Source organism: Hakea prostrata, chromosome 5 (genome assembly GCF_041222555.1).
Source record: "Hakea prostrata isolate BN-2017 chromosome 5, UWA_Hpros_2, whole genome shotgun sequence".
NCBI classification, from domain to species: domain Eukaryota; kingdom Viridiplantae; phylum Streptophyta; class Magnoliopsida; order Proteales; family Proteaceae; genus Hakea; species Hakea prostrata.
The window spans coordinates 56436294-56462213 of NC_142604.1; the positions used below are offsets into that span (position 1 = coordinate 56436294).

The 25920-nt window shown below is 41.6% G+C and overlaps 1 protein-coding gene across 2 annotated transcripts in view; it reads right to left on the reverse strand.

The window, feature by feature from the left end:
* Positions 1-25573, reverse strand: part of LOC149016699 (mraW methylase family protein) — an 89768-nt gene extending 64195 nt beyond the window's left edge. For both annotated transcript variants that reach the window (XM_089154768.1, XM_089154769.1), the window contains exons 1-2: positions 24978-25573; positions 1498-1746 (exon numbers count right to left, since the gene is read on the reverse strand). In XM_089154768.1, the coding sequence (XP_089010894.1) occupies positions 1498-1746; positions 24978-25472 (744 nt within the window). In that variant the 5' untranslated portion in view covers positions 25473-25573. The remainder of the gene's footprint in view (positions 1-1497; positions 1747-24977) is intronic.
* Between the last annotated feature and the right edge of the window lie 347 nt (positions 25574-25920).

Consider the following 25920-nt stretch of genomic DNA (forward strand, 5'->3'; position numbering starts at 1 on the left):
TTTTCTTTTTATTTTGGTTGGGCTAATCGAAACAGAAAACATAAATAGTGGTCTTCAGGAGACTCTTTCAGTGAAATTGCGAAGCTCCAGCGATTTCGGGATCGAAGCAACTATTGCGGAGCAAGCAGTGGCGGTAAAGCATTATAGCAACGATGGCAACGAAAGTTGCAGAAGAAGCAGTGGTAACCTTGTGTTTGTAATTTGCAACTGTAACTGTGATTCTTATCACAAGAAGAAGCAGTAGCAGGAATGGTTCTTCTTCTCTTCTTCTTTCCTTTTTTTTTTTTTTTTTTTTTTTGGTCTTCGAGGTGGAACTGAAACGATAGTGCAGCGGTGCGATGGGTTTGAAGAGGGAAAAAAATTCAGAAGAATTGATTTATGCGATGGATGCAGAATTACGGTTGTAGAAGAACAAGAAAAATCTGCGGGTTTTGGAGAAAAAAAAAGGTAATCTGCAACGGGTTTATGGGTTTGAAGAAAAAAATAGAAGAAAATCCTAATCAAACTTAGGCTCTGATGCCATGTTGAAAGAAACGATTGTGGTAGAATGTCTTATTGATCAATGATCTCAAATCCTCCATTTATAATTAAGTGGAAAGTACACTATTACATAAATACCCTTGGGTAACAAGAAATAGAATTTTACATGAATACAAACTCTAATTGAACTCCTAGTAGAATCCAACGCATTGGTCTGCTTTCCATTTTCCTTCAAAGTTGTCACATCCGAAACAGCTTTCTAGAAAGTGAAATCACCAACCTAAAGTTAAGCGAGCAAGGCTCATAAAACTTTTTGAGACACTAATTCACATCAAACAAAGAACTTTACTATAAACAATAACAAACTATCAATTGCTCTTAAATATTCATTCCCCAAACAAATTCTTGGCAGACCAGACCCAATCTAGCAAATAGTTTCACCAGATAAAAGGTCTTCATCTCCAAGGAAATGAAGGCTTCAGCAGAGAAGCAAGAGGCTTTTAACATGCCTAATGATGTATTTGGGCTCTCATCCCATGATGAAGTAACTTTTTCTGTTTGCTTCGGCTTCTTGTACTCTTCTGTTATCTATTAAAAAGAGAAAGTATGCATGAGGTTGTGAGAAATATCTATGGATTCCCTTCAGCGCTACTAACCCATGAAGTGACAATGGAGAGTCCCTCAAATACGATATACAACAACAACAACAACAAGCCTTGTCCCAGTCCCTCAAATACGATATACATAATTAAATTGATTACACAAAGAAATTCAAGAAGGTTCATCATTTCATCATCCGAGGGAGGAAACCAGTGTTTCCTGTGTGTTATTGGAACAGCTAGGATCAATTCATATGGCATGCTCCCTCAGATTTGCAAACTGGCATGTAGAAAGGGATGCAACAGCTTTTCAAAATAGGGCTCCTAGCAGCACTGAATCTCAATTAACTTTGAAATACGAGCAAATCATAACGCAATGAGCCCCAGACACATAAAAAAGGCAGTGTAGAAAGTAAACCTGCATAGATGACATCCCCAAGTCCATCAAGATACCATCAACTCCATGGATCAATAAATTTTCATCAATGTCACAGAGAACAGACTTGATATCTCTGAAATTTTTCAAAAAGGTGTAAACATTCAACTTTGAAGCTAAGCTGCAATCCTCACTCAAGAGGGCATGGATCTGAGCACGAGCCTTTTCGAGTGCTTGGGGGTCAACATCCAATCCAACATATAGCTGCAATCCTGAATGGACCTGAATTACCTGTTTCAAACTTTATCAGATTTAATACATTAAGGGGAAGAAAAGATTAAAATAAGATAAAAATAATTAGACATACCTTTTATATACAAAAGCAGCATAAAAAAACTAAAAGTTTGGCATAGCCAAAGGAAATAGAGATCTGAAGTCGGTTCCTTGAGCAGAAATATGTCAAAGTTACATACACTCCATTCATCTATAAGCCTATTGAATCATAAGTATACCATGGCCATGGACGTACATGCATGAAGGGGGACAATACCCATACACATGGTGAGGAATGGAAGAATTCCTTCTCTTTTTTTTTTTCTTTTTTTTTGGGGTGGGGGGTGGGAGGAGGGAGAGGTTCGGTTGTACTTTTATTTGAATAGCTAGTTCTTCATTCAAAAGAATGACCATCAAGCAGAACAATTATGAAGAGAACATATGATAGAGACAGGAATTTTTAAGGATAAGAAGGAAGAAATTGGAGAGATGTAGACGAAGGTGAGAAACAGAACAGAGAGTTTAGAGTTGAGAGTAATATTCTATATCATCTTTATCTGGCATCATGCTTATAAAGCCGATAATCTGGTAGGTTGTTACAACACAGCTCATGCTGCCTAACAAATTAGCAACAGCTGTATCGTTTCCCCAATTTTCTATACTTTCTCTCCTACAGATATCCTTCCACTATTTACATAGGTAATCCCTCAAACACCCTGGAGTTTGTCTCATTCTTGAGGCTCTACGCACGACTTGACTGCCAGGTGTTCTTCTTTCCCTCAGGTGTCATTGAGGCGGTTGGGATTGTATCATTACCATCCGCAGCAAGAGGAACCTTGTCCTCAAGGTTAAGCTGTGGAAAATGACGATGCAGAGTCTGCAAATCAACCCAGGTAGCATCTTCAGGCGGCAAATCACGCCATTGAACCAGGACCTGAGGAACAGTGGTACTACTGTGAAGCAAGGTACGATGTTGAAGAATGGCAAGAGGGACTGGACAGGCTGCCGGAAGGGGCACCGGAGATGTGGATGAAAATGCAGGAGGTTCGCCAATAAATTTCTTCAGAACAGAAATATGGAAGACAAGATGGAGGAGGGCTGTCGAGGGTAAGTCTAAGCGATACGCCACCTTGCCAATACGACCACAAATACGAAAGGGCCCAAAGAAGCGTTTGGAAAGCTTCTGGTTCAAGCGAGCAGCGACAGAAATTTGGCGATACGGCTGTAATTTGACCAACACCCAGTCACCGACTTGAAACTCTTTATCAATACGGTGTTTATCAGCCTGATGCTTCATTCGAGCTTGAGCACGCTGAAAGCAGAGTTTGAGGCAAGTCAGAGCAACATCTCGGGCAGTCATTTCTTGCTCGGCAGCAACATTGACGGTGCTACCTGGAATATATTTTATCAAAGCTGGTGGTGGGCAACCATATAAGGCTTCAAAGGGAGTAGTACCAATGGAAGAGTGATAGCTGGTGTTGTACCAGAGTTCGGCCCAGCTGAGGAATTGAACCCATCGAGAAGGCTCTGTTTCGACAAAGGATCGTAAGAACATTTCCAAGCAGCAATTTACTACCTCTGTTTGGCCATCAGATTGTGGGTGGTAGGCCATGCTAAGGTTGATGGTGGTGCCTTGTAATCGAAATAACTCCTTCCAAAAACCACTCACAAACAAGGGGTCGCGATCACTGACAATCGAGCGCGGAAGGCCATGTAGACAAATAATTTCAGAAGTGAACATCGCTGCAGCCTTAGAGCTGGAGAAGTGAGTCGGCAAGGCATGGAAATGAGCATATTTGCTGAGTCGATCAACTACGACCATAATAACTGTTTTGCCGTGGGAACAAGGTAGTCCAGTAATGAAATCCATAGAGACACCATCCCAAAGTGCAGTAGGGATCGGCAGGGGTTGTAACAGTCCAGCCGGAGCTGTTGTCGCTGTCTATATATGCTGGCAAACAACACAGTGAGCGACATATTGTTTAACATCCTTTCGAATGCCCTTCCAAAATACATTAGCGCTGATGCATTTGTAAGTTCCAACATATCCTGAGTGTCCTCCAATCGGGCTGTCATGGAACTCCTTCAAGAACTGTTTGCAGAACAGGGAACCAGCTGGTAAAACAAGGCGGTGCCGGTGGTATAGAAAGCCATCATGAAGTGTATATGCAGGGTACAGGTGCGGTTGCGCCTGAATCTTAGAACAAAGTGTCTGCAACTCAGACGATGTAGATACCACAACGCGTAATTAATCCAAGAAGTCCAATTGGGGAAAACCCACTGTGAAGGAGTGAAAAGATGGAGCTGGAGACCGTGAGAGAGAATCCGCGGCTCCATTTTATATTCCTGGTTTATATTCGATATCAAAGACGTACCCCATTAATTTGGTAAGCCAATGATACTGCTCAGGGGTTTGAACAACTTGAGTACAGAGCTTCTTCAAACTCTTTTGATCAGTCTTGATGATGAATTTGCGCCCCAAAAGATATTCTCCATTTAGCAACAGCTTGAGTGATGGCATACATTTCACATACATAAGTGGATGCAGCTTGTAATTGAGATGATAATTTCTTGCTAAAGTATGCTATAGGATGTCCAGTTTGAGATAATACCGCCCCAATACCAGATCCAGATGCATCTATTTCGATGTAAAAGGCAGGTCAAAATTGGGCAATGCAAGGATGGGAGCATGGATTAATACCTGTTGAAGGGTTTGGAATGCCTGCTGAGCTGAATCGGTCCATGAGAATGTTCCATGTTTAAGTAAATCTGTAAGTGCGCTGGCCAATTTGGCATACCCTTTTATAAAGCGTCTGTAGTAGCCGTAAGGCCCAAGAAGCCGCGAACGTCTCGGACATTTTTTGGTGTAGGCCACTGCAAGACATGGGTTATTTTATCTAGATCCACCTCAAGCCCATTACCCGAAACCTTATGCCCAAGATAATCAATAGTGAGCTGCCCAAACGAACACTTGGCCCTTTTGGCAAATAGTTGATGGGCTCGGAGAGTAGCAAACACCTATGTCAAGTGGGAAATGTGGGCGGGCCAAGATGGGCTATAGACCAAGAGGTCATCAAAGAAAACTAAAACAAATTGGCGGAGGTAAGGGCGAAAAATGTCATTCATCATGGCTTGAAAGGTCGAGGGGGCGTTGGTGAGCCCAAATGGCATGACCAAGAACTCATAATGTCCCTCATGAGTCCGGAAAGCCATTTTATGGATATCTTCCACCCGTACGCGAACCTGATGATATCCCGATCAAAGGTCCAATTTCAAAAAATAACGGGCGCCATGCAATTCATCAAATAACTCATCAATTGTTTGGATGGAAAACCGATCTTTAATAGTAATAACATTTAGGGCCCGATAGTCGACACAAAACCTCTAAGTACCATCATTCTTCTTAACCAATAGAACGGGAGATGAAAAAGGGCTGTGACTGGGCCGTATGATACCAGATTGTAACATGGTGGTCACTTGTCTCTCCAACTCATTTTTTTGAAAATAAGGATACCGATAAGGTTGCACCTTAACCGGCTGACTTTCGGGCTGTAAGGGTATGCTGTGGTCTTGAGTGCGTGGTGGAGGAAGCCCAGGTGGTTCAAGAAAAATATCCTCATAGCCCGTGAGTAGCTGTTGGATTTCTGGAGCCCCACTTTCTAGAAGGTTTACTGGGGGCCCATCCATAGATAATAAAAATAAGGTATCCTGATTATGGGCTTGTAACAAACCCTTCAGCCCGTGATAGTGAATGGGTTCGGATGATGGACCACCTGTACCAACTAATATCGTTTGATTGTCATCCACGGTAAAGGCAAGGGTTCGTTTGGTGTAATCAAAAAATACTAGGCCCAGCTGGGCCAACCACTGTACTCCCAATATCAATTCGGCCCCAACTAAGGGTAAGACATAAGCTTGGATCACTGTGGAATACTTCTGGATTACCAAGGGCAATTCTGGAATTTGACCTTCACAAAGTAAACGGTTACCATCTCCGACAAGGACCGACATACTCGGAGCGGTGGTAATGGCCATTCCTAATCGGCGAGCAACATGGGTTTGCACAAAATTGTGCGTGCTCCCACCGTCAACCAGTATCTACAGAGGATGTCCATTAACATACCCAATAAAAGGAAGAGTGGTTGGAGTAGATATACCTGCCAATGAATGATAGGAAACTTCAGTGGTTAACATAGAACCATGTCTGCTATGGCTGTGGTATTTGTTAGATCATCAGGGCAAGCAACTCCTTCTGGATTGTCGTCATCATATTCCAAGAGCAGCAAATGCCGTGTCTTACAACGATGGCCAGGAACATATTTCTCATGGCAATTGAAGCAGAGTCCTCATTCCCTTCGTTGTACCATTTCGGTTGTGGATAACCGTTTAATTGGGATTCCAGCAATTGCAGGTGGAGAATAAGGTTTTGGTTGGACATAGCTGCCAGTGGTGTTAACTAGTGGCGGAGGTCGTGAAGATAATGGTGTGGCCCTGACATATGAGCGTTTGGATTCAAGAAATTTTTGCTTCTGAACTCGTGCGAGCATAAAGGCATCCATTAATTCCTTTGGGTGAAAAGCCTTGACCTCGCTCTGTATATCAAATCGGAGGCCGGATACAAAGAAACTAACCAAGCAATCGGTGGGTAAGCCTTCCACGCGATTAGCAAGCGCTTCAAATTGGGCTTGGTAATCTGCGACGGTTGTCATCTGGTTCAACTTGGCGAGAGAGGCTCTCGGATCATCGAATTCAGTTGGTCCAAATCGTATTTCAAGTGCTCGAGTAAAGGAGGACCAAGTAGTAAAGAGATTAGCCTTGCTTACCCATTGGAACCACTGTAACGCAAGCCCCTCCATGTGAATTGAAGCTAAAGTGAGGCGTTGGTCATCTAGAGTTCCATGCATTTCAAAAAAATTCTCAGCTCGAAAAATCCACCCGATGGGATCAGCACCATTGAATCTGGGAAAATCGACGCGAGTCTCTCGAGTTTGGATTGAACTAGTCGAGGTGACGTTGTGGTTAAATGGAGGAGATCCCAGTATTCCTCTATTTTCCGGCGGCAGTGAGCCTGACGCTACTCTCCCATCCATAGCTGTTAATTTGGACATAATTTCTGCGAGCATAAGTTTCTGCTCTGCCAAGGTATTCTGTTGGTCTGCGAGAACATTGCGCTGTTCAGACATTGAGTCTTGTAGAGAACCAATCTGGGAGGCGTGGTCAGTGGAAGCATTGCTCAACTGTCGAATGATCTCTTCAGCTTGCCGTGCTCGGGTTCCTTCAGCCATATCCGGCAGGTCGGACCAATGATAGAGACAGGAATTTTTAAGGATAAGAATGAAGAAATTGGAGAGATGTAGAAGAAGGTGAGAAACAGAACAGAGAGTTTAGAGTTGAGAGTAATATTCTATATCATCTTTATCTCGCATCATACTTATAAAGCCGATAATCTGGTAGGTTGTTACAACACAGCTCATGTTGCCAAACAAATTAGCAACAGCTGTATCGTTTCCCCAATTTTCTATACTTTCTCTCCTACAAATATCCTTCCACTATTAACATAGGTAATCCCTCAAATACCCTGGAGTTTGTCTCATTCTTGAGGCTCTACGCACGACTTGACTGCCAGGTGTGTTCTTCTTTCCCTCAGGTGTCATTGAGGCGGTTGGGATTGTATCAACATATTAGTCAAGAAGAAAAGAAAAACAACTTGAGTGTTACTTATAGACTTCTTTACTTTCTAACATTTAGGTCAAAATAAACATGGAGGACAGTTCTCCATCTCCTCCGGCACCGAGTAAGCACGGCCCCCCCCCCCCACTTCTACCCCCAACCCTGCCTATCCTCTGATCCCTTCACCTGACACCCAGCCATCTCCTCCACACCACCCTCGAATGGACCTTTACCTTAGTCGGCCCTCTTCTCTAATCCCTCCTAAAAATCCGACCACAACCTTCCTTCTCAATTCATTAAACCTTCCTTTGATGGCCCTACCCAATTCGCCCTCTGCCCCAAATATATCCTTCTCCCTTGCATCTCTAAGTGGCATTCTTATTTGGTTGGACATTTCATTGGCCCCAAACTCTCTCTCAACATTGTGCAAGCATCTTCCGAAAAGCAATGGAAAGCAAATGGAGCAATGAAGACTTACCTTCTTGACGATGGAATCTTTGTCTTTAAAATTCATGACGACTCTATCATTCTACCAGGTTTGTTGGCAGCAAATGCACTACCTCAGGCAATGAGAACCTCAACTTCAACTAAGATAGCTTGACTTCAGTTCAGTTCTGCCGTGGATTCAGCCACATGGCCTGTCTCTCCACCTCTAGAATGAAGACACCATCAGTCACATCAGCTCCATCCTGGGCAAACCCCTGTATATGGATGCTCGCAATCAGTTGACTATGATTTGCGAAGGTATGTATTCGAGTCTCTGCAAATAAATCCCTACCCTTATCTATTCATATCAAGAAAGAAGATGACCCCTGCTATGACCAGCCAATGAAGTTCAAAAATCTTCCCTCCACCTACTCCCACTCGAGGCATTCGGCCATACCACATTTCGTTGCCACAATCAATTCCCACCTCCAACCTTAAAACCCAACCCTCCTCCCACCCCACCACTGGAACAGCCCTTTCCATCCACATCTCCAGAGCAACCCTATACCTTGCCCCTCCTACTCACCCCCACCCCCATCATGACCCTACCCCAAGGAAGTATTCCTCTTTGCGACTACCATCACCTGGTCACCATTCGATCAAGGGAAAGCCAGCCTTAAGCTCTCCATTGAATCAACATGAGGCTTCCTTACCTGTTCCGGATGTCTCAAGCACCCTACTGTGAGGTGAACCAAATCCAGGGCCACTCCAAGGGCTGAAATTGGGCCTAGGGTGGCAGCCCAATACCCTATGACCCTACAGGAATTTCCACATAAGGGCATTTTTGATAATTTTGGCTTGTCCTAGTTGAGTCCAATTAGGGTTTGCTGGATCCAGTATGTTAGTAGGATTCCAAATCTACTTTTGTTTAAGAGTTTGGTCTACTTCCAGTTAAGTTATTGAAGAGTCCTAGTAAAGTTAGAAGTCCAAATTAGAGAGAGGTTCACTAAGTTGTATTCTAATTTCTACAGGGCGTCTAGTCCTACTTATGTTCTATAATTAGAATAATCCTAGAAGAATTTAGCCAAAGTCCCCGTTAGAGTGTAAGTCCAACAAGAGTCCTAGTTTCAATCATAGAAGAAAATTTGACCGAAATTGTCGAAATTTCAGTCAAAATGTTTGCATTTTTCAAAAGCTAAACGAAATCCCAATTATTTCAGAAAAGTTACAGATTTCGACCATTTCGGAAGTTTCGACCAAAATTTCGACCATTTCAACATTCCAACTTGTTTTTCTTCAGTTTTTGTTGATTTTTATCCCATTTTCACCTAATTCCATGACTCCTTTGCCTTCAAGCACTTCTTTCGCTCATCTATTGCCTCCAAACACCACCTAAGCCATATTAGCCACAAAGGAAACTCCGGCAGCAATAGAATGTGAAGCATAAGCTATACCCAACAGTTCCAAACTTCACCTTTTTTATTTTTTTTTTTTGTTCATGCCTTAAATGATCTTGTATTGCCTTGAAATTAATATATGTTTAGCCTAGGACTATGATCTATGATTGTGTTTTGTTAAACTTATTTTTCTATTATTTGCTACCATTTTTTCATTTTCTAAAATTATGTATTTTTTATTCTATGTATATATGATATATAGGCTTCAACTTAATATATGTGAGACACCATCACTTGATCTAGTTGGTCATTTTATTTTGTTGACTTGTTGTATATGTAACCACTCTACCAAACAACTCATGTATGCCGATGATTCTATGCATGTATGCAATACAGTTTGTACTTGTCGGAACCAGTCATTTGTTAGTATACTTGAATGATAAACTTTCAATGGTTTTTTTTTTTTTGGCAAAATACTAGTTCCATTGTGTTTATTATGCTTTAAATAGGTAAGAGGCAATAAATCAGATGAAATGGACGCATATAAGGCCCGAAACCTAAGGTCGAAATTTCAAAAATAAATCACATGTCGAAACCTAAAAAATTTCGGCCTTTTCTATTTCGACCGAAATTTTCCCTTGGTTTCAATCACCTTCTAATTTTGAGTCCTAGTATGAATTCATTCACGTAAGGCTATAAATACAACCCCTAGCTTGTAAAGAGGAGAGATTTGATTATTGAGTAAACTTGAGAGTTGAAGGTGAATATTGGAATTGTGGGTTTCCTGAGGACAGCAGCCTGCGGCTGCTGTGGTGCTCTATAAAAAGTTCAGCCCCCTTCCTCTCCAATAAGTGCAAACACTCGCCACCCCTGCCCCTTCCTTTCTTCTTCCTCCTCCTTCACACCACCCTTTTCCCCTCTCTTGCCTACAGCAACCAGCAACCCGCAACCCCCCTCCCCCAGGAAAGAAAAATTCCCCAAACCCTTATCTCCCTAAAACCCAATCCCATCCCCCCATCACAGCCCCATTCCTTTCCTCCCCCTGCCTGCAGCTGTTTCACTCCACCTCACCCACCCCTCTTCTCCCAATACCCTCACATTCCCCAGCCCTAGTTCTTCATCCCAGTCACCTTCCTTCCCCTTTTTCTTCTCTTCTCTCTCGCAGCAGCCTAGTATTTTCAATTTTACACCCTAGGTTTTCATTTACTTCCCCAATCCCTAAAAGTTGTTCCCAACCCCCCTGATAGGAATCCAAGCGGAAGGGATCATTTTTAAGGAGGCTTTTGACTATGAAGAGAATCTTGACCCACTGCCAATAGAGTAGGTAAAACCTTGGTAAAGACCACGACCCATAGCCTCCAAACTATTTGACAACAACCATGATATCAATTGTAAGATGCCACACACAAACTTGCAGCATTTGAGTGGTAAGTCAATCGAATGCCACAAGATAAGTCTTGATAAGTTCAAATAGTCCTTGGCAAAAACCAAAGTGAAAATCCAAAGAGGAAATAAAGCCTCACATATCGATAATTTCACGTCTCCTTACATTGATTTTCTTGTCTTATATAAGGATGGATCTTAACACAAAAAGGTAATTATTAAATGGGGAACTTTAAAAAAAGGATACAAATAGTAAAAATGGTAGATCCCCTTTCCTAGACAAGGAACATAAAGAAAAAGAAAACAAATGGTAAAGATGGAATCAGCCTCAATATGGAACGTAATCAATTCCCTTGAGTGTCTCCGTTTGTCCCAATCAAATTAATGATCTTTTTTATTTTCTTTTCTTCCAGCCTTGAATAATTAGACATTGCAAATCTCATGAATTAAGGTGATTAGACCTTCCTTAAATTGTTTGGCTCAGCCCTTGTGAATGCTCCAACTGGTACGGCCAACTCGTACCCTAGCTGCTGCTTCTCACCATGTCACAGCCATGGCCAAAATCTCATCACCCCCCCCCCCGAACACCCTTTTGCTTTCCCCCTCGGCTGCAACATCTCGTCCCTTCCACTACACTTCAATTCCAACTTCAACCTTTTCACCCAACCCTAAAATTCTGGAACTAATTGTCTTTCCAAGAAACCTAGCAACCTCCCAACACCCATATCTCCGTAAGCGTTCACTGAAACTATTCCCTCTAGGATCCATTATCCCTTCCCCCTACTTTACCTTTGACCCGAACCGCTAGCCAACCCTTGCAAACCCTAGAACACTAGAAACCCTAATTTCTAATAAACCCTTGATTTCTTAAACACTACATCTGAAGTTTTCTGAATTTCAATTTACAGAAAAGTTCAGCACTGGAAATCATTAAACCCTAGACCCTAAGCCATACCCAAACCCCATAAGCCCTATTCCTGAACCCTAAAACCCTCCAAGACAGCAAGGTTATAAAACCCTAAGGCTGCATTTGTTTGCTGGAATAAAGGTGGGGTGGGAAAAAAGGGGTGGGAAAATTCTTGAAAATAGTGTAGATTTCTTACTTTTCCCTTAAATCCCAAAATTGTGGATTGTTTGGTTGTTTGGGTGGGAAAGTGAGAGACAAGTTTCCTTGAATCAAGGAAACTTGTCTAGTGATGTGGCACCCCAATTTTCCCACCCCAAGCCATTTTAAAACCCCACAAATTTGGTGGGACTTTGTAGAAAAGTTTGGAAAAGTAAAAAGTGGGACCCACCACTATCACTTTTTCACAAACCCCTTTCCTTTCCTTTCCTTTCCTTCTCCCTCACCCCACTACACATGGGACCCACATGTTTTTTTTTCCCACCCCACTTTTGCAAACAAACGCAGCCTAAATCTACTGCTGGTTCACCTGAATCGATCCTGAAGACTAACCCTAGAATTGGGGTTTACATCAAATGGTATCAAAGCTATGGACGAGTCAGCAGTAGCCAGGCAATTTGAGAGTATACAGAACACCTTAACTGATGTGCTAGCCCAATTGGAAGGACTGAACAACAGAGTGACCCTATTAGAATAAAACAGCAAGGAAGAAGTGCAAGCCACCCCTCCCTCACCCCCAAGGGTCCATTCTCAGATTGTACTTGTGGGCTCTTATGCAACTCTCGAGGTATGCTCAAGCCCAACCCACCTCGCAGCAGGCTGCTGCCACTCCCTTTAATGGTTCTCCATCCAGTGAACCCACTCTTAATGTGGGACAAACCAATCCCCAACCCCGTAATGCAGTTGCTACGCAGGGTCATCTTGGGCCCACAAATACTCTCCAAACGCACAATTTGGACTCAGCCTGCTGAACCGTTGAGAATTCAACCACGGCCCAACCCAATTGTGCTTTAGCCCACCAGTCCCGCATTGTAATTTTTACTACAACAGAGCTAGAGCATTCTGTATCTCCAGCCTCTTCAGTTCATATTGAGGAAATTGGCAATCTGTCCCATCTTCTAAGGGTCCTCAAACACCCTAAGAATGATTACCACCCCATCCCAGCTAGCTGTGCAATTCAAGAGGCTGAAATTGGACAACCCTGGCCCTGCTCAGGCATCAAAGACACTACCTTTGCACCTACCCCCCAAAACATTGAGGCTTAAAGCTCAAGCCAGAAGAAGACATTCGGCCAGTTCATCAATTGGTGCAATTCATATTGCTAGAGGACACACCCCATCCCACGTATCTGAAAGCGTTAGATCGGCTGCCCTTAATCAGCCCTCAAGTGACTCATGAGGATTATATTTTGGAATAGTTAGGGGTGTGTCGACCCCTAACTAGGCAATACCTACATAAAATATGTATGAATTCTAGACCAAGTTTGGTCTTCTTGCTTGAGACCAAGCAATCAAATAAAGCATTAAATAAATTGAAGTCCTCACTCGGGTTCACAAACAAATTCTTTCTCAGCCCTGTTGGAAGATTAGGTGGAATAGCTATTTTGGAATAACACTGTCTCTATTACAATATTATCTGCATCCTCACACAAATGATTTTCTAATCCATAGTACACCTTGAATTCAGATTTTAGGTTGACTTTCGTATATGGAGATCCTAAGGCAGAGAGAAGAGCAACCATATGACACGAGTTAATTCAACTGGGGACAACAGTGATGTGAACAAGGTTGACACAGCCCCCCCCCCCCTTTTCTTTATAATTGGGCCCAAAACCCCTAGGGGCGTTTTGGTCATTGACAAGTGTTTGGTTAGGACCCCTTGATCCAAGGGGGTCATGGATCTATCTTCAGTTTTTTATATGGGTTAGTATTTTGCAAGATATTTGAGAGTCTTTGTGTAAGTTAGATTCCCAGTTAGGTTGGGATCCACAACTCATGTGCCCTTTGATCTCCTAATTGTTAGGACCCCATATCTACAATTAGAATTTGGATTGGGTCCTCTAGGGTTACTTATTGAGTTTTTTGGGGGGCAAAAATACTTGGTCAGAATTAGAGAGTTCCAATTGGAATATATTTTAAATTAAGATTCCATTTGGATAATTGGTTGACTAAGTTGTTTAATAAGATTATGAGCACAGGGAAAATGCCAGATGATTGGAGGAGAAGTGTTGTGGTTCCAATTTACAAAAATAAAGGAGATATTCAAAGTTGTAATAACTATAGGGGCATTAAATTGATGAGCCATACGATGAAATTATGGGAGAGAATAATTGAAACCCGTTTGAGACACTTAACTACAGTTACGGAGAACCAATTTGGGTTTATGCCAGGAAGATCTACAACGGAGGCTACTTACTTAATTAGGAGACTTATGGAAAGGTATAGAGAATGTAGGAAAGATCTTCATATGGTATTTATTGACCTAGAAAAAGCTTATGATAGAGTCCCTAGAGCGTTAATTTGGCAAGTACTAGAGAAAAGAAGTGTTGCAAGTAAATATATAGATATAGTTAAGGATATGTATGATGGTTCGGTGACTAGTATTAGAATAGTGGGGGGACAAAGTAATGAATTCCCGATAACAGTTGGGCTACATCAAGGGTCAACTTTAAGTCCATATCTATTTGCACTGGTAATGGATGAATTAACCAAAGACATTCAAGATGAGGTCCCCTGGTGTATGCTTTTTGCGGATGATATTGTGTTGATTGATGAGACCCAAGTGGGGATTAATACCAAATTAGAATCATGGAGATTAGCTTTGGAATCAAAAGGCTTTAAACTTAGTAGATCGAAGACAGAATATTTAGTTTGTAACTTTAGTCATGATCGGCCAGATGATGAGGTGGTGATACTTGACGATAAAGAGATTTCTCAGAGTGATTGTTTTAGGTACCTAGGTTCAATCATAAGTAAAAGAGGTGATTTGGAAGATGAGGTTTCCCAAAGAATTAAAATAGGGTGGATGAAGTGGAGAGGTGCGTCCGGGGTCTTATGTGATCGGCGTATTCCATTAAGGCTTAAAGGAAAATTTTATAGGACCGTTGTTCGACCAGCTATGATGTATGGTGCAGAGTGTTGGGCTGTTAAAAAGAATCATATAGATAAACTCAGTGTAGCAGAAATGAGGATGCTAAGATGGATGAGTGGCAAAACTAGGATGGATAAGATAAGAAACGATCATATTAGAGTTGGGCTGGGAGTTGCTCCCATAAGTGATAAGCTTAGAAAAAGTCGTTTGAGGTGGCACGGCCACGTTCAACGGAGACCTATAAATGCTCCTGTACGGAGAAGTGATATAATCCATATTGAAGGAACTAGAAGAGCTAGGGGTAGACCTAAGATAACCTTAGGAGAAGTGGTGAGAAAGGATATGTATAGCTTAGGCCTTGTATCTAGCATGGCCTCGAACAGAACTGATTGGAGGGCAAGAATCCATGTAGCCGACCCCATTTAGTTGGGACAAGGCTTATTGTTGTTGTTGTTGTTGTTGTTTCCAAGATGATTTCTTTTAGAGTTTTTTATCAGTGGGTCCTCTTAGTAGACCATAAAATAATGTTGGGTCCGTTTAGTGCAAATATATTACGTTTGGGTCCCAACTAAACTAACACCATCACCTACCGTTAAATGTTTTCAAATTTAAAACCTAGCAGCACCAAACACCCCTCAGGTTAAAAATGCCTTTAGTCATTAGTTTTTACGTGTGGGTAACAATTACAAATTTAACACTTTGACTGTATATAAAGACAGAAATTTGATAGTCGATAGGAAATCAAGCAAAAAGCAACCAAAGCCCTGCAAAAATCGAAAAAATAAAACCCATTTATGTTTCTGAGTAGAAGAAAAACCTCAACTGGAAGAAGTGGTGTTGGTGGTGGAAGAGTTGTTAGATTTCTCTGTCAAATCAAGGGTGCCCATAGAGTTAAAGTTGGCCTTCTCCATCGAGTGGATGGAAGTAACACTGTCTACGACAGCGCTACCAACCTGCCAAACCTAGTTGATGGTAGTCACGGTTTTGGGTAATGTTATGGTACCATAGATTGTCATTGTATCATCAGAGCTCTTTGCTTCCATGTCTAAAACCTCATAAGCTATCTTCGAAACTTCGATTTTCTTGTAAAAGGTAATATCATAAGTCTTCACCGTTATTCAGTCATCCGCCTTGTAAGCTATCAAAGCCTGAGATCCAATCATTGATAGCGACTTAGGAGTGATGGCCCAAGAGACCCAGCAATCACTTTTTGCCGGAGTACCAAACGTTATCTTCAGACACAAGTTTGATGTATTGTAAGTCCAATGCAAGTAAGAACTCAGTTCTGGGAGATCATTGCATTGGTCGTAAACCCCTGTTTCTGGACAACTTCGGGTTGAACAAGTGAGCGAATGAGATGGGTTGATTTGCATGTGCAGGAAAACAAGAAATATCATAGAAAGCTTAGAAGAATAAACGCCATTGGCGTGCTTGGGTTTGAATGTGTTCACACTCTTCCTAATTTCTTGATCTGCTATTTCTAGCCGAAAATTCCTAACTTAGCTCAAGGGTAGTTAATCTAGCAACCAATTGGGTACTGACAAAATCATCTGATGCCAACTGCAAAGCACAGGGAATAAGGTTAGTTGCCTAATAGAGCTTTTTTACATTTCAACCCACCATCTAATCAGAACTTCATGCAAAATGGCAGACATGGGTGGGCTCTTTCTTTCTGGTAAAAGCATTGGTGGTTCTATTGGGAAATCCAACACATCTTATGAAGCAAAATCATAACCCACCATTCTGATCAAGCTGAAATTTCAGCTCAATTGGAAGAGCTCTTTGATGGCTGCTTCCACGTACTGCACTCACCTTTTCTATTTTCTCTTTTCTCCTTTGTCTACACAACTTCCTAAGATAATTTACACCAGATGGCCAACTGTAAAACAAAAATTCTAAGAAAACGATTAACTATTGGCCACCGTCACCCACCATATAAACAGAGACTCTTAACTGAAACCAAAACTTAAAACAGACTTCAACACTATTCTAAGACCCAATTTTGAATAAACCCAAAGACTAAGGTGGTGAGGCTCTGAGAATAGGTAGGGTGAGAGTTGCACAAGGAGAGGAAGAGTGATAGTGACGACTTCAAGAGTTGGTGTGGTTGTTCGAAAGAGTTAGTTTTGGTAAGGTATTAAGAACGTTGGCATTAGAAAGAAATAGAAGATATAACGGGGGATATTTTGGTCATTAAATAACTTGAGGGGTATTTTGATCCCTCTGAGTTTGAAATTTGAAAACACTTAACGGTGGGGGACGATGTTAGTCTAATTGGGACTCACACGTAATATATTGCACTAAAGGGACCCAACATTAGTTTATGGTACTAAGAGGACCCACACATAAAAACCCCTTTCTTTTATTTGTGTTGTAAGTCATATGTAAGTCATAAGTTAAGTGAGTTTTCAGTCTAGTTGGGAGTTTGGTCTATTAGAGAGTCTTTATTGTTTATGTTTTTTAGTCCCACATTGGGGAACATTGTACTTGCTCATTCATAACTATTATTATAAATAAAGCTCTGCTATGTCACACAAGACATAAGTCAGGATTCTCTCAAGATTTCAACATGGTATCAAAGAGAGGTTAGACTCCCAGTCCCCTTCACCTCCATTATTCTAAACCCCAGCCACCATCCCAATCCCCATCGCCCCCATCATTTTTAACCCAGCCACCATCCTAGTCCACATCCAGACTTGATCGAAGCCTCTTTTCAGCCCAATGAGAAAACCTAAAAGAGTCGATGCATCTCTATGACTCTTCTAGGGCCATCCCCTATCCTTGTCCTCTCCGAAAAATCCTAGGATGATGTAAACACCAAAAAAAACCATCCTTTATTTGTAGATTCAGCCTGCGACAAGTGTTAAAGCAAGCCTTCAGATGTCTCTAGAGCCTTCAAAGATGCTTAAGAGTGGTTCTGGGTACATCGTAGGTTCAGGTAACGTTTTCTAAAATCGCAAGGACCTGTCTTGTAAATTCAAATAGTTCCAGGGACCTGTTTTGCAAATTCAAATAGTTTCAAGGATATGTTTTGTGAATTCAAATAGTTACAAGGATTTATTTGAAAAATCAAAAAAATCCAGGGGTTGTTATATAAATTAGAATAGTTACAGGGAACTGTTTGTAAATTCTAATATTTTCAGGGTTGTATTGTAAATTTGAATGTTTATCTGCCCATTCCTCCTGGTGAGTCTATCTTTGATCTTGATTTGCCCATTGGATTAAGAAAATAGCCACGCATTTGCACCAAACACCCTATTTCTAACCATGTACCATATCATTCTATATCCCTAGAATTTCAAAGCTTTCTTTCCTCTTTGTCTTCCACCTCTATCCCTAATTCATGGCAGGATGCAGTGTCTCACTCAAATTGGAAGAAAGCTATGAATGAGGAAATGCAAGCCCTAGGAAAAAATAAGACATAGGATATGGTATTCTTGCCTGCAGGGAAGAAGATTGTTGGATGCAAATGGGTGTTTGTAATAAAACACAAAACAAATGGGACCATTGAGAGATATAAAGCAAGACTAGTAGCCAAGGGCTTTATTCAAACTATGGCATTGACTACCAAAAGACATTTGCTCCTTTTGCTAAGATGAATAATGTTCGGGTTATTCTCTCATGTGCTGTAAACCAAGGGTGCAGTCTTCAACAATTGGATGTGAAGAATGCTTTCCTACATGGAGAGCTGAAGGAAGAAGTATATATGGATGTGTCCCCTAGTTATTCTAGTTCAAAGACCCATGGGAAGGCGTGCAGGTTAAAGAGAGTTCTACATGGTCTAAAGCAGTCTCCTAGGGCATGGTTTGGAAGATTTCACAAGGCAACGATCTCCTATGGCTACAGGCAAAGTAATGCACACCATACCCTGTTTATCAAGCGGGATAAATGTCATACTATAGTAGTCCTTGTATATGTTGATGATATTGTCATCACAAGAAACAGTGAAGAGAAAATTACAGCTTTGAAGACATTCTTGGGGTCAGAGTTTGAGATAAAAGATATGGGCAGACTCATGTACTTTCTCGGGTTAGAGTTGGCCTACTCTGCTAATGGTGTCTCACTCTCTTAAAGAAAGTACACTTTGGGCCTATTAGAAGAGACTGGAATGCTAGGGTGTAGACCTATAGAGACCCTAGTGGAGCCTAATCAGAACTTGAAAGCTAAGGAAGGAGAAACAATTGACAAAACCAGCTACCAAAAATTAGTTGGGAAGTTGATTTATTTGTCACATACTAGACCAGATATCACCTTTGCATTCAGCGTTGTAAGTCAGTAAATGCATGATCTTTATTATTCACATCTTAATGCAGTATATCGTATCTTGAGGTATTTGAAGGCGTCTCCAGGAAAGGTATTTTAATCTCTTCTTAAAGACATCTTAAAGTTGAAGCATACACTGATGCAGATTGGGTTGGATGTTCAAATGACAGAAGGTCTACCTCTGGCTATTGTACTTATGTGGGAGGTAACTTGGTGTCCTGGAGAAGCAAAAAACAGGTTGTAGTGGCTTGGTCAAGTGCTGAAGCAAAGTTTAAAGCCTTAGCTCAAGGTATTTGTGAAGTGTTATGGTTGAAGGATCTTTTTCAAGAACTTGGAGCAGATCTAGAAGGACCTATAAGGCTAGCTTCTGACAGCAAATCAGCCATCAGCATCGCCCATAATCCAGTTCAGCATGATAGGACCAAACATGTGGAAATTCAGACATTTTATTAAAGAAAAGGTTGAGTCTGGTCTGGTTCAAATTTCTTTTGTTACCTCCGACAACCAACATGCTGATATATTCACAAAAAGTTTGAGTGTCCAAGTTATTTAGTAGTATTGTTAGCAAGTTGGGCATGATAGAATCTATGCACCAACTTGAGGGGGAGTGTTGTAAGTCATAAGTTGAGTTCAGTTAGGAGTTTGAGTCCAGTTGGGAGTTTATTCTATAAGAGAGTTTTTATTGTTTATGTCTTTTAGTCCCACATCGGGGAACATTGTACTTATTCATAACTATTATATAAATAAAGCTCTGCTATGTCACACAAGACATAAGTCAAGATTCTCTCAAAATTTCAACAATTTGTGGTTGAGGTTATTAAGCTATTTGCAAGAGGATCCTAATCTATAAAGGAAACCCCCTTAGATTGGAGTCTTTTAGTAGGCTATAAATAAGCTTATTCTTTCTTTGTAATTTTCTTTAGTCTGGATTAATAAATTTGTTGAAGAATTGGAGCCAAGAAAGGTGTGGCAAGGTCCTATTGAGTAGGACCGTGCGGTTATCTAAGAGATCTCTTATCTTCATCAGTTAGTCCTGCAACTCCAGCAAGTCCAGCAATCTTCCTCCTAACTCAGCACTCAAGTAAATACCAGCAGCCTCCCCACTCTTTCTCCTTCATTCACAGCAACCTCAGCCTCTCCCTAACCTCCCAAGCCTATCGCCCCCCTGCTCTGCGCAACCTAGAATTCCCTTCCCCTTACTACTACACCATTGGCAGCACCTCCCTAGGCCCCCTGGACACCCTAAAACCCTGCCCCTACCCCCTATGACACTTCCCAGCCCTTCCCCCACCTCTCCCCTACCTGTCCCATACCTGTTGCCCCAAACTTTCCCTCTCTCGCTTCATCGCAACCCTCCCCTCTCTCTTTTCTCGCTTGCAGCATGCCTGCAAACAGAAAAGAAAGAAAGAAAGAAAGAAGAAAATAAAGGAAAGAAAGAAGAGAAGGGGGAAGATCAAAAAAGGGTTGCCTAAGATCCATTCTCATTCACTTCTATTTTGATTTGTTAAAGCCCTAAAATTTCTCTAACAATCCTTACCCTTTCTGTACCCAAATCCCACAACCCATAGACCCTTTAGTTAGCCTTTACCAAACCAAGAACCAACCCAAGTTATCTCATTCTTCTTTCCTATCAATCCTAGGATCAATTTTAGTTTCCCAAATTTAATCCATGGATTTAACTTTTCCCCCATTTAGTTTGTTAAACCAAATCTTGCCCAAATCCTACCTATTAGATTCAAATTTTATCTACTTGTCCTTTCCACCATAATTAACAATATTATCCATCCTATCCAGATTTAATAGTTATTTTGTTGGTTCAAAAGAAGATTATCCTGGGTAAACCCTGAATTTTAGGGAAACCATCCTAGGAACCTTAACCCTAAAATTGGGTTTCCATCAAACAGCTTCTTCACCCTGGTTGGTTGTTAGGGTCTTCATTAGGGACTTCAATGAACTCTTGCATAGAGATAAGAAGTGGGGAGGTAAGACTTAAATCACAAGCCCAGATGGAGAAGTTTAGAAAAGCAATCAATTCATTCTCTCTTCATGAACTAAAATGTTCTGGTCCAACATATTCTTGGTCAAAAAAGAAGAGGGGTGAAGGGTTAATCAAGGAGAATATTGACAGCGTCTTTGGTAATAGTGCCATGATGCAGACCTTTACAGGCTTACATGGACATAAGCTAGCAATGGTTGGATATAATCACACTCCTTTGGAAGTCACTATACGGCAATTTTGGAGGAAACATATGAGACGCAATTAAGAAACAAAGTGGGAAGACCATCCAGGCCTCGGCTATCAAGTGCAACAAGGTTGGACTTCTTCATCACAGGGATCACATCCCTATCAACTTCAGCAAAAGATATGGAATTGCACCAAGGTTCTAACGAAGAGGAGCAAATCAACTTTTCAAGTAGCTCCAAGAGAGATCTCGATCCTTCAGAATTGTTTTGAGGACATTCAAAAACAGCCCTCCTACAACACACTTGGAGAATCAAGAGGCAGAGACTGCGACCAAGATTGCTCAACTGATGAGAGAAGAAGATAGGTATTGGCAACAAAGATCAAGGATTAAATGGCTCGAAGCTGGTGATAAACTCTTCTTTTTCCACTTTGTCACCACTCAGAGACAACAAAGTAATGCCACCCACATGCTAAAAGCTTCTACAGGGCAATGGTTGATAGAGGAAGCTGACATCAAGGGTGAAATATGGTCTTATTCCTCAACTTTGTTCACCTCCTCCCTTCCCCAATCCCCCACCCCTTTTCTTTCCAATTCCACTCATTGCATGTCATATGTAAATAGAGATTTTGGGTAGACCTAGGGGTGCAAGCTTGGCCTGATGGCCCTGACCCACTCTAAGCCTGCCCTGAGCCTGAATAGGGCTTGCGCTCAAGATTTTGGCCCTAAGGGCGGGTTAGGGCCAAAATATTCTAGCCCTGACTAGGGCCAAGGGTGGGCCTGGGATTACTTTTTAGCCCGCAGGGCCTGTCCCGACCATTCACTGATTTTTTGCCCTGACCCTGATTCTAGCCCTAATTTTGACCCTGATGTTTGATCTCAATGAATTAGGAACAGGGACAAGGGCAAGGACAAGGATAGGGCCAGGGCCAAGTATAGGGTCAATCAGGGCTAGGGCCAATCAGTGTCAGGGACAGGGCCAAGTATAGGACAGGGCTAAGTATAGGGCCAATCAAGGCTAGGGCCAGGGATAGGGCCAACCAGGGCTAGAAACAGGGCCAATTAGGGCCATGGACAGACCAAGGTGGGAATGGGCTTGGCTTGGCCCTGTAGGTCAAGGACAATAATCCTTGGCCCTGAATTAGGGTCAGGGCGGGAATGGGCCTAGGTTAGAATATATAGGGCTGGGCTTGGGATTACAAAAGCCCAGCCCTGTTGCAACCCTAAGTAGACCTTTCTCGAGGGAGGAGATTAGAACAGCCCTATTTTAAATGAAAGGGGGCAAAGCCCTTGGTATTAATGGGCTTCCAGCCGCGTTCTATCACATAAACTAGGAGCTAATAGTTGATGACTCTATTAGGGAAAATCAAAAATTTTCAATAGAGAGTACCCTCTTAGGGGCTTGAGTAAAACTGTCGTCGCTCTAATCCCCAAGAAAAAGTAACTCCAAGAGGTGAGCCACATGAGGCCCACTAGCTTTGCATTGTCCCTTATAAAACCATTGCAAAATGGTTGCCAAATAGACTTCAACCTTTTTTGCAAATACTTACTAATCAAACCTAGAGTGTATTTGTGCCAAGTAAATAAATTTTAGATAACATATACCGACTCATGAGTGACTAAATTCATGAAAAGTCCATCTTCTAAAAAATGGTACATGGCTCTCAAATTGGATCTTTGCAAAGCCTATGACAAACTAGAATGGAGCTTCATAGGGGAAACATTTAGCCATCTCGATTTTGCAGAGAGACGGACCAATTGGGTATTGCAGTGTATATCTATTGTGGGGTATGTCAAGGTTAATGGATGACTCACTGAAAAGATCATCCCATAAAGGGGCTTGAGGCAAGGATCTCCTCTCGTAGCCCTTACATATTTATTCTTTGCCAAAAGATGCTCTCTAAAAGACTCACCTCAAATATAGGTATCCTAAGGCTCCCAAGCATTTATATTTCAAGAACAAGACCTAAAATTAACCACTTGTTTTTCACCAATGATTGTATGCTCACCAGCTCCGCAACATAATGCCCAACTTGTAAGCCAAATTTTACAAGAATATAAGCAAGTCTCAGGTCAGCACATTAATTTCAACAGACCATTAACCTATGTAATGGCACCCCAATGCACTCTAGAAACAACATAGTTTCCATTTTAGGCATCCAAGAAGTCTCATCTCATGGTAATTATCTGGGTCTCCCATCCACCATTGGTAAAACCAAATCCCAATTGTTTGCGTACATTTCTGAAAGACTTAATACTAAATTAGTAACTATCCCATGCTGGTAAGGAAGTCGATAAAAACCAGTTGCCACTGCCTTACCATCTTATGCAATGTCCAATTTTCTTCGGCCCGAAGACTCACCATTAGGTTGACCAACCAAATCACGGAATTTGGTGGGAGGGTAGCACTAGAAATGGTGTCAATTGGATCAAATGGAAGACTGTAATAGTAGAAAATCGGGTGGGATGGGATTTAGGGACTTGCATTGTTTTAAAATGGCATTATTGGCAAAACAATGTTGGAAACTTCTCTTTGACCTTGATTCATTATTGGCTACAGTTATAAGTAACAAGTATATACACTCTCACTCTTTACTTGAAGCCCTAGTCCCTAGAGGTGCATCATGGGTTTGCAAGTGTGCTTGCAGTTAGAGATCTACTTTAGACTGAGTAGGTGTAAAAAAATAGGTGTTGGGGTGTCAACTCATATGGATTGGTTGCCCAACTTCCCAACACATGGTATTATGTCTCTCCCAACCCCTTCAGGTCCTATTCTTGTTCATGAGCTGATTCATTGGAATCTAAACCAATGGAAGGCCCCACTATTAAGATACCTACTTAGTGCAAATGAAGCAGTTTCATACTAGCTCTTCCTAAGGATACATCGATGTGGCCTCCTTCTAAGCAAGGTAAGTTTAGTGTTAAATTAGCCTACTATACTATGTTAACTTCTTCTTCAGTACAGGGAGATTCTGGGTCATCCTCCTCAAGTTCACCACATTGGTCAGCAATCTAGAGTTTGAAGACACTGACAAAAATCAAGAACTTCTCTTGGAGAGCTGCACATCAGGCTATCCCTACTAGCCAATCACCTTTTTATTGTAAAAACACTCTCTCCCCTTCATGTTTATTATGTGATTCAGCAATTGAGACTAGTTGTCATGCTCTTTTGTTTTGCACACATGCCCGATAGTGTTGGTAAGCATCCCTTTGAGATTGGATGTTTGTCAGTTTACATTCTCATCTTTTCTTGACTGGATAGATTTCATCCAATCATGTTACAAAAGCTCTGGCTGTTTAGAGTTCAGTAGCTCCATTCGGAGTTTCCTCTATTGGATTATTTGGAAAGATAGAAGCTTCAATCTTCTTCAAGGTTCAGTTCCATCTCTTCAAAGATCTATGAACACCTCCTCAAAGTCCTTGAAGGAAATGCAGTCCATACTTGTACCTGTCTCTTCTATCTCAAATGAAGAGGCTAACACTACTTGGGCTAGGCATATAGTCACCGATACTACTAATTATAGAATATTCTCGATGATTCTTGGGACTCAGAGTGTTTGGATTGGGATCCTGTGGTTCTTTTGTCTCAGCCAAAGCAATAATTTGCAGGGGATTCTCGCCTTCACTCTAGAATTAGAAGCCATTAAAAATGCTGTTCGAACGGCTTAATCGATACAGGCATATCGCGGACTATATCGCGACAGGTGCTAAACAGTTTCTCATTTCGAAGGGATAGTGGATGAACCTGCCACCCCCAAAAACCAATTGTAGATCTTCCTTTTCAGCCTCTAAGAGAGTCATCTTAGAGAGCTTAATATAAATTATCTTTTGACCAAAAACAAAAAATAAAACTTCAAACTAAATAAATAAACAAAGACATCGTGATAGCAGAAATACGTGCAAAGTTTAAAGATGAAAGCGTGAGGGAATGACCGCAGAAGAGTGTCCTGCAGCTCCAACAGTGCAGTCTACAAAGGAGCGGAGAGGTGGTCGATGTGGCACGGGGGTAAACACCTCTAGGACCTCTCCCAGCATGACGGGGATGTGATTGCAGCTGTTGCCGTGGCGCTGGAAATGCTCCCAAACGAATTCCCTGTCCGAACGGGTCCTCCTCTTCACCAACGACTCCGCAGCGGCCGACCGTCCCGTATCATTTCGCTTCTTACTCTTATCCAAGTCTCTTTTCTTAGTTCCCTTCTTCTCCTTTTTCTTATTCTTCTCAAGGGCGATGGTGCGTGACGTGTTAAGTGACTTAACAGTATTACATCGAGCAAGACATGGGTACGCCGAATTGGAATTGAAGTGGAATGCAGACATTGACAGCGATAATGCTGATGACGACGACAATGAGTGCTTGCAGATCGCTCGGCCCAAGTACAGTAAGAGGAGATTTCTCGAGGCAGCCATCATCCCAGAAGGAGCTCCCATGTATATTCTTTAGCTTTTTTCTGACACATAGCAGCAAGTTCGGCAGGCACCGGGTCTTCAATCGTCTGCAATTATCCCTCTAAATTTCCTTTGGCGATTTTGACAATATAATTTTACATTATGGTCCCTTTTAAAGGCTAAAATCGGATTGGCTTTTAAAGGCTAAAATCGGATTGGGGCTTTACAACGTGAATTATATGTGATCATAACATACTTCTATAAATAATTTGATAAATAATATTGATTGTAGATATCCATCCCCTTAAATAGATAATATTTTCAATTGAATATCTCAACCATCTCAGCATGTAATCTTGGTGATTCGCATTCCTATCTTAATTAAAGATTACAGTGATCTCAACACACAATATTGGCAATCAATATTTTCATTCTATGCACCTTCTATCTTGGGCGGCAATATATCATTCTATATTAAGATTATCTTATT